At 46.4% G+C, this 18855-nt stretch overlaps 1 protein-coding gene across 2 annotated transcripts in view; it reads right to left on the bottom strand.

Annotated features, from left to right (window-relative positions):
• FOCAD (focadhesin) overlaps window positions 1-18855 on the bottom strand; it is a 2926805-nt gene that overhangs the window by 701834 nt on the left and 2206116 nt on the right. For both annotated transcript variants that reach the window (XR_011282193.1, XM_069630760.1), the window contains exon 32: window positions 10100-10177. Coding sequence is in view for 1 of the 2 variants with exons in the window: in XM_069630760.1 (XP_069486861.1) it covers window positions 10100-10177 (78 nt within the window). In the remaining variant the exon portion in view is untranslated. The remainder of the gene's footprint in view (window positions 1-10099; window positions 10178-18855) is intronic.

Consider the following 18855-nt stretch of genomic DNA (forward strand, 5'->3'; position numbering starts at 1 on the left):
TGATGCCCTTTGGGTTGTGCAATGCACCAGCAGCCTTCCAGTATTTTATGAACGATGTCCTGCGTGAACTCATTGACGTCTGTGTTGTCGTATACATAGACGATATTCTAGTGTACTCCTCTTCAGAATCTGACCATGTGAAGCACGTTCGTGCAGTCCTTGAGAAACTACGCCAGCACAAGTTATATGCAAAATTGGAAAAATGCGTTTTCCATACTACAGAAGTTGAATTTCTTGGATTTATCCTGACTCCAAAAGGAGGTCGAATGGACTCTCGAAAGGTGGACGCAATTCTCAAATGGCCATCACCCAGTTCAGTTAAAGGAGTACAAAGCATGCTCAGATTTGCTAATTTCTATCGCAGATTCATTCCGGATTTCTCGCACATTGTAGACCCTATCACAGCGCTCTTGCAAAAAAACAAACGCTTCCTGTGGACTGAAGAAGCTGAGAATGCCTTCCAAGAACTGAAAGCGAAATTCACGTCTGCACCTGTATTAAAGCATCCTCGTCCTGAACTCCCATACATAGTTGAAACTGACGCATCCAGTATAGCCATGGGAGCCGTCCTGTCCCAGAAGGATCCTGAAACCGGTCAACTTCACCGAGTAGCATTTTGGTCCAGAAAGTTCTCGGCACCCGAGTTAAACTATGCGGTTACCCATAAGGAGATATTAGCTATCAAATCCGCCTTCAAGGCTTGGCGGCATTATCTTCTCAGTGCCAGGCATACCATTACTGTAATCACTGATCACCGGAACTTGCAGTATTTAAAGACAGCCAAAGCCCAATCATCACGCCAACTTCGATGGGCATTGTTCTTTGCCGAGTTCGATTTCGTGATCACTTATCGACCAGGCTTTAAAAAAGGCAAGGCAGATGCCTTATCCTGAATAGGAATGGAAGAAGCATATGCGAACCCGGAGCCTATAATTTCAGAACAAAGAATTCTTGGCATAACTACTTTACAAACCCTAGAAGATATTCAGGTAAAGATCCAACAACTCTTCGATCCAACAGCCCTGCAGGACTGGGTAAAGAAAGGCTCAGACTACTCTGTCATCAATGACCTACCTTATTATCAAGGGCGTCTATTTCTACCACATAAGGAACTACAAGAACAAGTCCTCTCCAATTATCATGACACCCTGATGGAAGGGCACCCAGGTATCGCAAAAACTGAAGCTAAAATTAAGAGACAATTCTGGTGGCCCACCTGGCGAAAAGACGTAAAGTCATTTGTAATGTCCTGTGGCATTTGCGCCCAAAACAAAAGTCAGAAGAAAAAAATGGCTGGCCTTTTACAACCCTTGGATATTCCACCTACACCATGGCACACCTTATCGTTAGACTCTATTACAGACCTACCTCCATGTAATGGATTTAACACCATTCTCGTTATTGTGGATCTTTTTTCCAAAATGGCCCACTTTATTCCTTTAAAGGGATTACCTTCTGCTTCAATTCTGGCCAAGGAGTTTCTCGAAAACATTGTTCGAATACACGGATTTCCCTCCGTATTGGTCTCTGACCGAGGTAGTCAATTCATTTCACATTTTTGGAAGAAATGTTGTCAATTGGCGTAAATAGACGTGAAGTTATCGACCAGTCACCATCCCCAGACCGATGGTCAAACGGAGAGGACCAACCAGACTCTTGAACAGTACCTGCGTTGTATGTTACACCAGACTGAAAGTAATTGTAAGGACATTCTATGGATCTCCGAATATGCATACAATAACTCTGTACATTCTGGAACTGGACAAAGCCCCTTTTATAGCATATACGGGCACCACCCTCGAACCTCAGAACTTGACTTGCCTCAACACTTAGAAATTCCCGCAGTGAACCATCTGCACGCTACTATTACACAAGCCTTTAAGGAAGCACATGAACATTTGAAACATGCGAAAGAAAAGTACAAGAAAAATGCCTATCAGCATCGAAGTGATGCTCCACAATACCAAATTGGGGATCAAGTTTGGTTGGCCACAAAACACATACCTCTAAAAGGAAAGCGGACCTTTAACCCTAGATATTTGGAGCCTTACCTTATTAAGGCCATTATCAACCCGGTGGCCGTCAAATTGGAATTACCTGCTAGTATGCGAATTCACCCTGTCTTCCATGAGTCACTTCTGAAGCCAGTACAATCTGGGACAAGACTAACCAAGCCACCTGACCCCGTCCTTATAGACGGGGAACCCGAATTTGAAGTGAAAAGTATCCTGGACTCCAAAATGGTTAAGTCAAGACTTTATTTAATCGACGGGAAAGGTTACGGACCACAAGAACGGTCATGGGAACCTAGTGACCACGTTCATGCACCTAGGTTGGTGAGAAGATTCCACCAGAATTTCCCAGACAAACCAAGGCCAAGGGGAGGAACGACTTTAGGAGGGGCCTTGGGGGGGGGAGGGTAAGTGCTATCATGATGCCTACCCCCGGGCATCCAGACCAAGTCCATCAACCCCGGAAGCAGGCATCATGTTACTTGGAGCAAACCAAGCAACCCCTGTTAGGGGCTATCTGGGGACAGACCTGGCGCCTATGGCGTCATGCTCATATGTTAAAACTTACCTGATGCAGACCATGCTGCAAGGGATCCAAGCATCCAAGCCCATGTGAGGCTTGAAGGGACTATTTTATCTTAGGGACTATTTTGTTACTCGGGGTGGCTGTGGAGGAATACTTACCTGGGACTACTTTGAAGGCTATTTAAACCACGCCCGAAGAGCAGCACATGCTTCGCATTATTCTGCATCCAGCAGCGTAACGCTCACTGTGTCTGCAGTCAGCATCCAGCATCCTGCCACGCCCGCCTCGGGTCCAGAGCGCCTAGAAAGAAGGGAAAGAAGAAGAAAGGTTAGAACAAGAACTTTACTAGATTTCTTACCTGATTTCGGATTCAGCGCATCTTCGAACCAGAAACAGACTTCATTTTAAACGTGTCGCATCGCCAGCAGCAACGCCACGCCATACTCACCGTTCCTCGCAGCATCTCTACGATCCGGTGCCATCTCCATCACCTGGTTGCCGCATTCCAGCGCCTAAGGGGGACAAGAAAACAACAAGGTGAGCCAAGGGAACAAACAAGGACAATCTCTTGCCACCATATGCTTACCTGATTTTACCGGAGGAGGTATTATCCACCAGCACGCCAAATCTTCCTAAGCTGCACCTGCAAGAAAAGAGAAAGCAGCGAATTAAACCTTGGCATAATTTACCGGACAGTGTTACAAAACACAGACTCTTACCTGAACGCTTTCAGCTGCCACAAGACGATCATCTTTTGGGTCTAAGCTGCAAAAGAAACAAGGAATTGGACAAGAGTGATTAATCGGACATTTTGAATTCATTAGAACTATATACTTACGGCCTTTCGCCCGGAGGTTTGGAGCCAAGATTTGTCCAGAACTCTTCCAATATCCTCAAGCCAGTGAAGTAACTGGCCATCAAAGCGCCCCTGCATTCGTCGCAGGATGGAGAGCTCATCATACAAAACTATAAGGTGAGCTTTGTGAAAGGGAATGTCAGAAGTGATAAGTGGGGACACAGTGAGGTGTTAATACTCAAATCCACGGGTGGCTAATTCCCTTTCCCCGTCTTTAGGAGACTACTTCTACGGGTCAAGCAGACGAAGCTAGGTGGGCCAGTCCAGTCAGTCATCTCTGCACTACGCATCACGTTGGTGGAGACCGTGGCTGTCCAGTTCCGCTCGACACCCCTGTGGGAGCCAGGTGAGCGTAACACCAGCAGCCTGTTTTGAACATTTGCAGAGAAGCCAGAAGTTTTTAGATAGGCTTGGCGTCTCATTACAACTGCCAAACCCATTGTGCTGCCAACGCAGTCTGCTCCATCCAGGCCCGTTTGCAATGACTGCTTGGCTACCTCCTTCCCATCCTCCACCAGCTGAAAATATCTGTCCCGCATGGCACCCTCAGGGACATATTCAACAGCATGTTCCACAGCCTTCCATAAGTCAAAGGAGTACTCGGCCAATCAACATGCAATGTTAGTGGCTTGGAACGCCATGCTACCCAGAGGTGAACACCTTTCTGGCCAATGCGTCAGATTTCTATCCATGTCTGTCCGTAGGCAGATTAGAAGTGGATGCTACAGGTCTGTTGGAAATAGTGGCAGCCTGTATAACCAACCCTTCTGGTGAAGGTTGTGTGGCAAAGGAAGGTTCTCCTTTTGCCAGCCTATACTTCCCTGTAAAACTGGAATTCACAGGGGGAATGGTACAAGGGTGCTGCCGTAAGGAGGCTAAAGGGTCCGCAATGGCTGGGTCGAATGGCATATTATGCTCGACTGTAGGATCCCTGTTTAAAATGTCTCTGAAGAGGTGTAGTGGATGCCTTCAACCCAAGGTTGTCAACAACCATGTGTACCAGATCCCTGAACTTAATATTAGCATGGGTATAGGGCTGGTTGTGCTGTAACTCAATGTCTGGGGAAGTATCCAGACCACTGGCGTCGTGTAGACCCTGAGCTAGGGCCAATAAATCGGCCTGATCGTTGGAAGAAATCGACAATGCCAACCCCTGTGTAGACAGGATTGACTGAGTCCTCTGGGTCATAAACGCCCAATATGGATTGCATCGAATCGAAGAAACACGATCTTGACAGCGGCACAAATGAACCGTTGCCGACTATAGGCGCTGAGAGGTTGAGAAACAGTTTCGAAGCAGAAGCTTTCGATGCTGAAGGTTCTTTATGCGCCAAGGGACGCTCGGATAACCGATGGGCGTCATGGGCCTCAGCCTTACGGCCCTCTGGCGACTTATGCCTGGTAGGTTTGACGCACAAAGGCATTTTCGACACCAACAATATCGACTGAGTGGCTGGCTTGGGGTCGGGAGCACCAAGTGCCACTTTTCCCGCCAAAGCTTGCTGGTTGGGGCCAGAGCCGCACCCACAGTAAGTTATCTCTTAAACATTTCGATCATTGAAGTTTTCAAACGTTCCCACGCTTCCCGAGTGGTCGGCCTGGCCGAGAGCTTACCTTGTTTCTGATGACGAGCTGCACTTGCGTCGATGGCGGTTGTGCCGCTTCTTCCGTGAAGAAGACAAGGAATGGCTCCTGGAATGGGACCGTTTCTTGGTCTTTTTGCGATGGCGTTCCTTCCCCCTGTTGGGAGTGTGTTCCTCAGCCTCGGCCTCCAAAGACCGGATGAGCGACCGCGCCAGAGACTTGGCGCATGGTCGGCCCAAGGCCAGTTTCCCTGCCCTCTCACGTAGGGTTTTCGTCTACATCTTTGCACACTACACGCAGGCCTCTGTGTCGTGACTAACACCTAGACACCATAAACAGACGTTGTGGAGGGTCGGTCACAGAAATGTTGGCATCGCAATCGTGGCATTGCTTCAAGACCGAAACCCTGTGAGACGACATTGTGTCGCGGTTTTTGAAGAAAAACGTACAAATAGTACAAAAAGTACGTTGGGTAACACGAGTTGTGTTCCCGATGCAGCGTGCAAGCGCCCGGAAAAAAGGAACTGAAGCATGGGGCGTAGTGACAGGATATGTATAACACCTGACGTCACTTCGGAGCTGACGATCGAGAGCCGAACAAGACGGATGGAGGATCGACGGCCGAGTCAAGGTCCACTACGCCCCCTGTTCAAAAGTTTCCAACAACAGAGCCGGATGAAGGATATCTATCATGATGAGGAATCTGTGGGGGAAAAAGCAATCCATTGAAGTTTACTTTCTTTTCGTCCCAAACTTGTAACTTGTAATTATTTTGTGTATTAGATAGTCCCAAATATGCCATCATGGGGCGGGCATCAGAGAGTTCCTCACGGGAACGGGCATGCTTGCCCCCAAAGGGGAGTCCCTCTTGGTGAGGTCTAACTTGCCTCGACCCCTAGGGAGGGTGTTGCGGTGGGCTAAAGGGATCACCTCCCTACCACACAAGGGGCATCCCCCTTGGGGAGAAGGGACGAACTCCCTTGATTCATCACAGGGCTCTCCTTTTTCCAGTTCCCTCTTTTTACTGCAGTCAATGTACTCTGGGTATGATGTCATAAGGCAAAGGGCACTTGTTACATCCACCTGGATTGGACCCCTCACAGCAATCCCCCTATGACTTTACAAAGCACAATGTCACAGGATACATTCTTCGATTCATCTCTGGACTTCCACAAAGACTAGAAGAACTCATTTGGACCTCTGTTGGGGATATATTCAATCCCAAACTCGTTCTCCATGGAGGTGAAGACAGAAGGCAAAGGAGAGCTCTATCTCCTAAACATCACCAGGCAACAGTGGGGGTGGCTGCCACTGGACCAAGGCTTCTAAACTACCTGCACTGCAACCAGGCTCATTTTCACTCGAGGAGAAGGATCTCCTGCATGTGCAAGCCAAACTCCCTGGAGTGGGAGTGCAGAAGGACTTATCTTGTGCTGAACCACTGAAACGGGACTCCCAGCAACCACAGAGCAAAGGGCTTGACCCCCGGCTCTTCCTACATCTCCAAAAAGCATAGACACTGGGCTCCTTCAACTGGGTCCTCACCAAACCTGACAGCCAACTGCCCGCGTTTCTCAGAGTTTTTGCTTGATGCTAAAGCTCCACCGCCGAGTCTTCTACCATGCCCAATTCAACACCACTGCCTGATCACCATCTTCTTCGAGCTTCAAGCTGACGCCTCTGCAGTAAGCAGACACTGAGTTGAGCCAGCTAAGCCCGCTCGCCATCACAGGCCAGTCTTCACTTCTCTGACAGAAGGCTGCTGAGTCTTACAGCACCACCAACCTGACATTACCTGCAGGACCCAGTGCCTTCGTCCAGCAAGCCGTCAACACTGCTGAACAGCACTGCAATGCTCTCCTGAGGAACAACTGACATTTCTACCATTATTTTTCAATCTAGACTTGTTGAGTTGCGTAAATACATTATCTGTCCATAGATCATTGATTGTGCCAAATCTCTAGGTATGTTATTGCACTTGTGTTTTTGTTAAAAAAAAAGAAAATAAAAAAACAGACTGCTGAATTTCAACTTTGTCTTTTAATATATATTTGCTGCTTTGTCAGAGAGAACACCCTTCGGACAGTTTTCCAGTCACTTTTGCACTTTGACGGTGGCAATGCTTTACTGCTTGGATTGTCCAGAAGAACATTTTTACATTCATAATGCACTCTACAGTCTGCTTAAACAGCAGAATTAAGAAATGACAACATATTTCCTCACAGGGGCTTTGATGAGAGAAGCAAATGTACAATTTAAATGTGGCGGTTTAGTTTCAATAGCATCTTATTTGAACCAGTGTAGCTTCTTGCCAGAAGAACTAAGGACTCTTGGTGACTCTCAGTCATCATGAAGTACGTCTCTAGCTCAGTTGGAGCAATTGTTAAATTGTTAGTTAAAAACATGTCTTACTTACAACCAGGGATACTGGATGGTAGAGCCATATTTTATAGCTGTCACCTTCTCTCCTCCATGATAGAACTGAATTAAGAACTCTGATATTTTTCCAATATTTGTGTACTTTTAAGGCAAGTTCCCCCTTTTGTCTAAATATGAATATTGTAATTTTCTACAGTGTAAGTATAGGTTTTATTAGTACTGTATTTGAAAATTGTTTTGACCGAGTGTCTGAGATGTATTGTACTCTTCAACCACAGTACATATAGCTTTCAAGTTGCCCCATCCCCTGCGTTACATCTTGAGCTAGTCATTCTTTTACTTTGCATTCTGGGAATTGACAAATCCAGAGAGATCATTGCTGCTTTTGATGGGGGAGCCCCTTTCCACAAGGACAGGGAGGCGAGGCTGCTGCCTGAGAGTCCCTCTGGGTGTGGTGCACATGGGGAGGGAAGGCCCCATTGAGAGCAGTGACTATCCAGAGAAAACGTGAAATCCATTTGACCCTCCCACCTTTACTTATCAACCTCCCCCAATCACCCAATTGGGTAACCCCATGTGTTCTTGCTATCCATTCAAAGTAGGGACCCCTGGGAAGATGAGTGACAGCAGTACTGGGACGGGGAAGAGACCAAGAACAATGAAGATCAATGATGCGAACCAAGGCACACACGCTAGTCTTTCAAGCAATCCGATTGGCCAGATGTGGTTCAAAAATGCCAGAGGGAAGAGAACAATGGCGTCTTCATCTTGGCAGGGATCGAGAGCTTGGCAGACTACGTGCAGAAGGTCAGACCAAAGAACCCGACGTTGTCGGGGAGTGAAACGCATCTGTGAGAACCCTGCGAAGCAGGAAGCTTACCGAAGAGAAGGAAGTCCTCTCGCGAACTTTGTGGAACTTTATTTGTTTTGAGCACCTTTTTCTTTTGTTGAACTTGAATTGGGAACTACAAATCAGGGCTGCAGGTGGCCAGCCAAAAGACATTTTTCCTTTTCCCCTTGTATTAAGTTTAGTTTTTGAGGGATAGGTTAGGATCTGGACAAAGGAAGTTGCACTTTACACTTAGGACATTCTGACACAGAAAATGTCATTAGCAACTTCCATTGAGGCTGGGAAACCCCCTTAGAGGTACGGCTAGCTAGATTCCCTCCAAAACTCTGTTTTTGTTATTATTAAAAGTCCAGTGAACATACCACTTTTGTGTCCGAATCTTACGCCTACACCCTCACAATGCTCATACATACAATGGGAAAACTAAACTAAAAGTTTTAGCATACAAAGAGAAGAGCCAGGACGGACTTAAGGAGTCATGCATGGCATGCACCATCTGGCAGATATGTGTTCAGCCCTCTGTCAGTCACTTGTGACATGTTTTGTGCTATTTCAAATATTGTAAATAAAATTATAAATGCAATAGAAAAACCAGCTCAACTGCGTCTTCTAATGCCAATGGTTTCCAATAAGAGTTACTGTACTGCTGACATCTGCATTAAAATTGAAATCATAAAGTTTCTGTTTCGCTTAATACACTTGACCACAGTTGCTTAGGGTATTGCAAACAAGCATTAAAAGCAAGAGGGAATCAGCAGTCGCATATGCCTCACCCATTTGAAACACATTGTTTCATCCACTTTAAGACTACATTATATGAATTTATTTGATTGGAGTTTGTGGTTGTCAATGCAGTTAAATAAGCCAAGTACACCGAGTGGATGGGTGTTAAATGTAAAAAAATAAAGCACTGAAAACTCCATGGCTGCTGTTCATGTCAGTGTGATTGGCAATGTGAGAAAACTTTCTTTTACTTCAGTTCCATGAACAGTCACAGTCAAGAGGATATAGCTAGACTCTATATTAAGAAGTAAGTAAATGTGTGTACTGCAACACAACCCTTGCGATGAAAAAAAAGGGACATAATTGTAATCCTTTTGTCAGTAGACAAGTCTTGTAACCCTTACCATGTAACCTACGCTGTGATACATCCGGGTTTGGGCGTATAACAATGCAATTAAATAAAATAATAATAAATAAATAACTACTATGGTGGAATTAACACCATTACAAGATGCACAAAATCATCTGTGTTCTCTTCATCTGAACACAGAAAGAATGGTTTAAAAGGTATTATTTCAACATTTCTGCTGGGATTCCTTTTCTGACATCTAGCAACAGTGTGTATGCTCAGATTTTGTCAGCGAACAGAACCTAGGAGCAATCCTTGGTGAAGGAGTGACAACCTGATTGACAGATCATCAGCAAAAATGCCCCTACCCCCTGAACTCTATTGTATAAATAAGTATGCAAGGAATGGGAAGGGCCCATTACTTCCCTGGATATGAATCCCTGTGCTTTTTGACAGCTACTTTGAAGATATTTCTCTTCTTTCTCACAACCTCCAAAACATTAAAAAAAGAATTCCCAGGGAAGGGAGGTCAACATAGCTGATCTATCTTAGAAGACCTGTCTTCAGGCGTAACGCAAGGTTAGGAAAGCGCTACATGCTGGCTTCTTTGAACAGCAGAGGATAAAGTGGGGTGTAGCAGTGAGCGAGCCCAGACAAATCAGACACCTGGCTTTAAGAATAGGGCTAGAAGCATATGTTGGACGACTCACCTGGATGATGCCAGACATTATCCAACATCGCTGATCTGTGTTTAACAAGAAAACAATATACATTTAACGGAAAAGGTGAAGAATTAAATGGTCATCTGTTTTCCATTTACCTGTATAAAAGTGCTTTCTGACCCCACCAGTGCGATCAAGCCATTGACAGCAGCAAGGCGCTGCATTGTAGGACACCCCTGAAAAGTCAATCAAAAACAAATGGTTCACAAGCAGGCGCTAAAACATATTTGAGCATTTTAGTACACAACAAGATTTCCCCACGTTTCGCATCAGGTAACCCAGCCATACATCCTGGTGAAGTGGTGCAAGTAACTCACTGTAATTGACACATGCCATCCTATTCCTTTTCTCCAGACTGTCGGGATGCTTGTACTGTCAGTTCTCTAGATCACAGCATACATTTGCACAGAACTAAAATAGGGAACTTTTGCGCCCAGGCACATGCCCAGCCATGATCAAACCAAACCTTCTCAATGCAGTAATCAGGTCCCATAGCTCAGTATCACAGATGCTTCTTCCATTTTTACATTAACTATGCAAAGTGTGAATCTGGAAAAGGGGTAGTGTAGGGGTTTTGAGCAGTGGCACAACATACACAGTTTCTACCAACACTTTTCTTTATTAAGCATTACAGGGTAAGACTTCAGGTTGCATGAATATTTATAGAGATGGCTCTAAAACTAATAAACTCATTAGTAAACAAGTGTCAAAGACAGGATAAGTTAAAGTAAGGGTCTTTGGCGCGCTCACTGCTCCTCATGGTGATTATTAGATATAAAATCTCAAACCTATTCTTAGTAGTCTTTGTCGCTGCTGGAATGCCCTATTCTATAAATAAAAAATAACAAAGCAGTTACAACGATGTGCCAACCTAATATTTATACCTTCTATACTCCCCGAGCTAACCCTAGTCTATAACACAAAGGTTCTCAAAGGTTTGGATAATAAAATGTTCACAAATGTATTTTTCCAAGTCCTTCCCTATTCTACAAACAAAAGAATTATCAAATGTTTCCTTGGGTGGTCCCCACCTGGAGTTTCTCACAGTTCAGCCTTTTGTAGGAATTCAAGACACACATTCATAAGGCCGCCGCATGGCCTTTGATTCCTTAAATTATCTTCTCTGGTCTCACGACGACCTTGGTTTCTTGCAGGTTCCTTCAGGACCTTAGATGTGCCAAAATATTTCTCAAGTGTCTCCACAACCTTAGTTTCTCTCAAAACCTCTCCCAACACAGTACCCATGAGGGTAATTGGTCTTTCTCCCACCCTTCCTTGTCATTGAGGGTCCTATCCATACAGGTGACATTCTCTCCAAGCTACCAGGAGGGGTTCTTTTCCATATTCTTCAAGGAAGCGGCACATGTTCTGGTTTCCCTTCTGGTTTCAAGGATTGCAAGTGGGACCTTTCCTTTGGCCCTGAACAGCACACAGCAACAGCTTGTTGGAACTCTAGCATAGCCTCAACAGAGTAACTGTTGCACAGCTGATACAAAAGATATTACCTCTTTTCAGGTAGCAATCTCACTGTATCGAGGGAGAGGATGAAAGCCCATCCTCCTAGTTTTTGTCCCAGTCTGTCTTTTTGTAAGCCTTGCTGGTGATTGGTTTCTTCAATGTAGGATTTGTTTTGTGTAACCTAAGTGATACTGTTTCGTTTGAACCGGGGACTTCTCTGCCTTTGTGTATTTGTCTGTCATTATTAGTGCCATAATCTGTGTAATGGTCGATGCGGAGTGTCAGACATGGTTGGGAATGGCTCATCTTTTAACGGATACCTATATGTAGGCAGCTTTATTAATTAAAGTTGCTACACAACAGAGTATCCTGCTTACCTTTGTTGGGCGCCTTCCAATTCAGACTTTTAGTGGAACTTGAAATTCTGATTTGTTTTCTGGACTGCTTTGGATTCTTACTTGGATTGTGATTTCTGTTTCTAGTCGAACCAGTCTGCCTGGCCTTCTTTTGGATTGTGCTTTGGCTTATTGCTCTGCCCCTTCCCCCTGGGGAAGGTCACTGGTCAGGCACCTTCCCGCCTTCGTTCCATCGGGAACGAAGGACTATACTATACCCTTGATACCCCTGGATGGAACACTTGCCCTCCGGCTGTGTGCCTTCAGGTTACAAACCGCTCCCCTCCACCAACAAAGCTTGGAAGACAGCTGGCATCCTTCTGGAGATTGGGAATCCAGCGGATGCTACCACCTACGGTTTCCAGGTAGGCACTTCCCTTACTTAAAATGCGTGTGGTCTGTACCCTAAGTCTCTAGTGCTAACGGAACACGACAGACAGTTTTTAAAGTCTGTCTGGGTCATTGCTGCCCTTTTGGATTGACCAGTGTGAGGAGATGCGGTGCTCAGTGACCTTGCTACGAGCACAGCCTGTGGCTCCAGCCAACATCGATCGGTCTGACTGTTGCTTGACAATACAGTTTTGAATGTGGTTTCCTATTGATTGGCTTACCTCCACGCTCAGCCTGTTTCCGGTTTGCCTCTCTGCTGTTAGACATACTTATTAAACTCTGAGAGGCGAGCTTAATGGCGTAACCATAGTTCCCTTCATTCTCAGGGATTAATGCTGACTTTTATCCAGTTTTACAAAGCACTGGAAAAAGGGAGTCACACTGGATGCTGTTGTCCCAGATCATCGCTGTGGATTAAGATGACTCCATTTGCGGAAGTGAAATAGCAAGTCACTGAGGGATGGGCAAGTCTAGGGTATCTCATTCCTTCCACCCTATGGGAGGCACATTGGGTAGTGGCCGGCCAACCCAGTTCTCTATAGCTTGTCCCTTCTCATGTTAAAGGATGTGGAGTTTATCAAACTCACCACAGAAGTCTTGACGTAGGTATAGAGGTCAAAAAGGAGCAATCAACAGGGCAAGAAAAATGGTTACTTATCTTTTACAATTCCACATTTGGCAGACATATACTAGAGGTATGCCAGGAATCCTAGGCCAAGAAATAGTTAATATGTATTATTAAAAAGGAGTGTAGGAGCCCCTCTACTGAGAACGAACATGGGTCAAATACCCTGTTATATATAATTTCTTCCAGTCAGGAGGGTCTACAACCACGTTTTAGCTCACTGCAGCCTTCACAGAGGAGAAGGAGAAATTACCTTAACGTAATGTTCTTTCTACGGATTCTTCTCTTGCAGATTCCTCATCATTATCGATTTTATTTTTGTTTTAAAATATTTTATTAATTTTACAATGTAACAAATATATAACAATGCACATAATCATATACTTCAATCGTCGTTTTCAGCGTTGCCCATTTAACTCTCCACCCCCCCATAGCTGCCTGTGTTTAGTTCCAACTTTTGTTCTTTATCATGCTACCCTTCCCTCAGTTTCTTGAGTAGCGTTTACGCCATCCTCTTGATTAAACAATGTCATTGTTAGGGTAATCCATTGAAGAATGTCTGTTCCAAGTTCTTGTTTTTATTCCCCCAGTGCCTTCTCCCACACTCCCGTTTCTGCTGTTGTCCATTTCCGCAGATCCTTCCACCATCTATCAATACTTGGTTCCCTAGTGGCTTTCCATTGCATGGCTATAGCCAGTATGTAAATTAGGTCTTTAATCTTGCCCATGGATTTGTGCTTTGCATTTCTCTTAAATAGGCCCAGCATGCATGCCTCCGGAGATTGAATATCAAGGTTAATGCCGCCTTGGGTGACTATTTGCCACACTCTTCCAAAATACCTGTACTACATGACATTCCCAGAACATATATACCATGCCTACATTCTCCTCTTTACATTTGGGACATGCCTGCCTGCCCGTCCCTTTGTATTTTGCTATTGCAGCTTGTGTTAGATATGCCTTGAGTAATGTAGAGTTGAATTAGTTGCAGCCTGGCATTTCTAGAGACATCTGTATGATGTAAGACTATACTTTGCCACTCTTTATCCACAAATGCTTTCCCCAATTCTTCTTCCCATCTTCCCCTGCATTTCAACTCAACTCTCGAGGCGCAATCTGTCAGCACCTCATAAATTCTGGAAATAGTGTGTCCCCACTCCGAGAGGTTTATTAACGTTTCCGTATCTGCACACTCTATTGTCTCCTCTGTTACCACTGGCCACCTGCCCTTTATTGTACTGATCATGGTCCTGGTTAGCAGGAATTGACCGTTATGTATACCAGTGGTATCCTGTAGTTCTTCAAATTCTAGCAGCCTATTTTCATTCCTCAGATCCCCTATCGTCGCGATTCTGCAAGACTCCCACTGTGCTCGCACTCTTGCTCTATACCCATGTGTGTCTGCCATTACTGCTAAGAGAATCTGTGGTGATATTGGGTCTCCCAGTCCCATGGTTGTACAGGTCCACTTCCATATCTGTATTCCTAACTTCGCTAATTGGGGATGACTATACTGTTCCCGCAGTGGGAGTCCAGATCAAGCCTATGAGTTAGAGTCTTTTTATTGCTGGTTGTAGGAGAATTGTTTCCCCTGTAGTGTCATCCGCCATCCATTGCACTACGTACAGCAACTGGCTCGCCAGGAAATACAATTCGAAATTTGGGATCTTCAATCCTCTTTCCTCATCATGATAGATATCCATCTTCCAGCTTTCGCTGTTTGGAAATCTTTGACAGGGGGCGTAGTGGACCTCGACTCGCCCATCGATCCAACTTGTATGTATCAGGCGTCTTATATATACCACGTCACTATGCCCCATGAGTTAGTTCCTGTACATTTTTCCCCTTGCAATTGAACGCTGCAGAAGAAAAACCACAGGAGGAGGATAACCAGACATTAAAACATCAACAAGATTACACCCAAACAGGGTGAACCCACAACAATGCGTGAAGAAAAACTTTTTTGTTGTTGAAAAAACAGAAACGGTCATCCCAGAACCATCACCTGATGCTTTCTCGTTTGGACAAAAGCAACAACCCACAGAACTTTGAGCGGGGATGGATGGGAGGGTCGATGAGGAATCTGCGGGAGAAGAATCCATAGAAAGAACATTACGGTAAGGTAATTTCTCTTTCAATAGATTGCTATTCTCCCACAGATTCCTCATCATGATAAAACTCCCCAAGTAGTTAGGATAACGGAGGAGGGCAGAAAGATTTAAACCTATAGATTCTGCAGAACCGCCCTACCAAACCTAGCATCAGCTCCCCGTGCAACATCCAAGGCATAGTGCTTGGTGTAGGTATGTAAGGATGATCAAGTGGCCGCCTGGCAAATATCCCTAACGGAAACCTCCCTTTGGAAGGCCGTAGAAGCTGAGATTCCTCTGGTCGAGTGACCCCTGATGCCCTCTGGGAGCTCCTTGTCTGCCGATTGGTAACACTCTGATATGCACAAGATAATCCACTGTGACAGCATTTGTTTAGTGACAGCAAGGCCTTTTCTAGACAATGAATGAGAAACAACAACTGGTCTTATTTCCTAAATTCAGAATTACGAGCAACATAGAAACTTCACGTTCTCTTGGGATCAAGGCGGTGGAACCGCTCTTACTCATTAGAGGGATGCGGAGGAGGGTAAAAGACAAGTAAGTCAATAGACTGGGACAGATGACATTCTGAAACCATTTTAGGAAAGAACCCGAGCCTGACTTTGAGAGAGACTTTTTCATGAAAGAACTTCAGGAATGGAGGTTTGCAGCACACGGCTTGCAGTTTGCTAACCCTCCTGGCAGATGTGATTGCGACCAAAAAGGCTGTTTTAAGGGACAACAGCCGCAAAGAACACTAATGCATAGGCTCAAACAGAGCTGCCATCAGGAAAGTCAAAACCAGACCAAGATCCCAATCTGGGACAGCCGAAGGGGATGGCAGAAACTTGTTGAGAAAGCCCTTCAGGAACGGGGCCATGACCAGAATGGTGAAAAATGAACCTTTGTCTGGGGATCTCTAGGACACAGACAGGGCCACCAAATACCCTTTCACTGTAGCAACCTGAAGACCTGAACAGGCCAGTGACAGAAGGTACTCCATCGTTGTGGTAGTGGGACAAGAGATGGGGTCAGTCTCGCGTTCCCTGCACCACACCCAAATCCTCTCCACCTGCCGGCGTACAGAGATCTAGTAGAGGGTCTGCGTGCAGCCAGCAATACCACAAGTACCTCCTCTGAGGGGTTCCAATCATCATACTTCATCCTCTCAAGAGCCACGCATTTAGGTTGAAGTTATCCGGGGTTGGGTGGAGCACCCAACCCTCTGACTGGGTTAGGAGATCCGGATGCTGTGGCAACCAGTGAGGTGGACCGATAGTCAGATCCAGGAGATCAGAAAACCATGTTCTCCTCGCCCAATCTGTGGCGATCAGGATCATGGATGCTCAAAATCTCTTCAACCTCCTGAGAACCCAAAAAATGACAGAAATCAGAGGGAAGGCGTAGTGGAGAGGGAAGGTCCAATTCACCAGAAAGGCGTCCCCTCCTGCAGCATTGCATTGGCTGGGAACTCTATCAAGCAAAACTGTTTGCACTTCCTGTTGGACTCTGTGGCAAATAGGTCCACTCCAGGGTTACCCCAGAGAGCGAAGACCTCATCTAGGACTTCTGGATACACTTCCCACGTGTGAGACCGTGCTCTGCCTGCTCAGAGCATCCGCCAAGGTGTTCGCTGTCCCAACCAAATGGGCTGCAGAGATTGAGATTCAACTAGAACCACCGCTGAATTGCCTCTGTGCAGAGTGGGCGAGAGTGCACGCCACCCTGCTTGCTGAGGTAATGCATGGCCACCGTGTTTTCTGTCAGGACAGGGGCATGCTTCCCTTTGAGGGATAACCTGATGGCCCGCAACTCCAGCTTGTTGATATGTCACTTGGCTTCTGATGGAGACCAGAGGCAGCTCACATGCAATTCCTCACAGTCGCCGCCGCAACCTTTCAGGGACGCATCCGTGACCACTCAGGCCTGGGGCCAAGGAGGCCAGAAGGGTTCCCACGCCAACAGATTTCTGCGAGTGTGCCACAAGCCGATCTGTGAGAGCTCCCAGATGCTGAAGAGGCAGACGAAGGAAGCTGCTGGAAGAGTGCTGTGGTTCTGAAACAACTGCACCATCTGGGAGATGTTGCCAACTCTCTCCTCAGGAGGAAAAGCCTTCCGTACCCGGTTATCTAAGACTGCTCTGATGAACTGGAGCTGCTGGACTGGCTTCAGATGTGACTTCAAGTTGAGGGAGAAGCCCAGCCTGTGCAGTAGTAGGCAGGTGTCTTCAAGATGAGACAAGACCTGCCCCGCCGACTTCCCTCGGATCAGCCAGTCGTCCAGGTATGGAAATATATGGATCCCGGATCTCCTAAGGTGAGCAGCAACTGCTGCCATGAGCTTGGGGAGGACCCTTGGTGCGTAGGTCAACCCAAAGAGAAGCAATTTGAACTGAAAGTGCTTGTCACCAATGAGGACTCTTAGGAACATCATGTGCTTTTGGTGTATCGGCACATGGAAATAAGCGTTCTGTAGGTCTATCGACACCAGCCAGTACTGGAGTTCGAGATTGTGGAGAATCTCTCTCAAAGTCACCATCCAGAATTCGTCCTTCCTCAGGAACTTGTTCAAGGCCATGAGGTCCAGGATGGGATGGAGACCTCCTCGTTCTTGGGCACAAGGAAGTAATGGGAATAGCAACCCGACCCTCACTGATAGGCGGGTACCTCTTCCACAGCACCCTTCGGCAACACGGCTCTCATTTCTTCCTGGAGCTCCTGTCCCGGTTGGATTGTGGGAGGTGGAGGCCTGTATGTAGCTTCTTCAATAAAGGCAGACAAAACCCCACTGAATCAACTGGAGGGCCCAGGCATTGGAAGTTATTTCCTGCCACTGGGGCCAATGCACTGCCAACTATCCACCAACGGGTGCATCGTGATAGGGGAGGATCAAAGCGGATTAGAGGGCGCAAGTGACCCTGCCGCTGCTGCTGCTTGTTGGCCTCTAGAGGCCTCTCTGCCCCTTCCGGGACGAGAGAAGAGCTTCTGCCCTTGCCTGGCTTGCGGGAGCTGCACCATTCTGCCATAGGGCACATACCGTCTATACTCTCTGCCCCTGGAGGCGAAGCTGAAGGCAGGTTTAGCCCAAAGATTTAGCAGCCAATTTTGACTCCTTGAATTTATCCAAGGATTCTTCTGCTTTCTGCCCGAAAATCATGTCACCTTCAAAAGGCATGTACAGCAAACTGTTTTGGACATTTGGGGAGAAGCCAGAGGTTTTAGGAGGGACCTGGCGTCTCATCACAACCGCCAAACCCATTGCTCTGTCAACAAAGTCTGCTACGTCCAGGCCCATTTGTAACAACTGTTTGGCTACCTCCTTCCCATTCTCCACCAGCTGTAAAAAGCCATCCCAACGGGCACCCCCAGGGACATATTCAGCAGCATGTTCCACTGCCTTCCATAAGCCAAACTAGTATTTGGCTAAACCACACACCACGTTAGTGGCTTTGAGCGCCATGCTACTACAAGTGAACACCCTCCTGGCCAAAGCGTCACATTTATTCGCATCTGTCTGTAGGCAGATCAGAGGTGGATGTCGCGGGTTGGATGGAAATAGTGGCAGCCTCTATAACCAACCCTTCCGGGGAAGGGTGTGTGGCGAGGAAAGAAAGATCTCCTCTTGCTGGCCTATACCTTGCTATGAAATTGGCATTCACAGGGGAAATGGTACATGGGTGCTGCCATAAGAAGGCTAAAGGGTCCGCAATGCCTGGGTTGAAAGGCATATTGTGCTCGACTGTGGGACTCTCATCCAGAATGCCAGTGAGGTCATACCCCCAAAGAGGCGTAGTGGACGCCTTCAATACCAGGGTGTCAATTACTGTCATGATCTCTGCTTCCAAAAGATCAGGACTTGCCCGACCTCCTTGGAAGCAGACCCATAACCCCGGTTCC

This window comes from Ambystoma mexicanum, chromosome 6q (assembly GCF_040938575.1).
Source record: "Ambystoma mexicanum isolate Mex_15411 chromosome 6q, UKY_AmexF1_1, whole genome shotgun sequence".
Lineage (NCBI taxonomy): Eukaryota > Metazoa > Chordata > Amphibia > Caudata > Ambystomatidae > Ambystoma > Ambystoma mexicanum.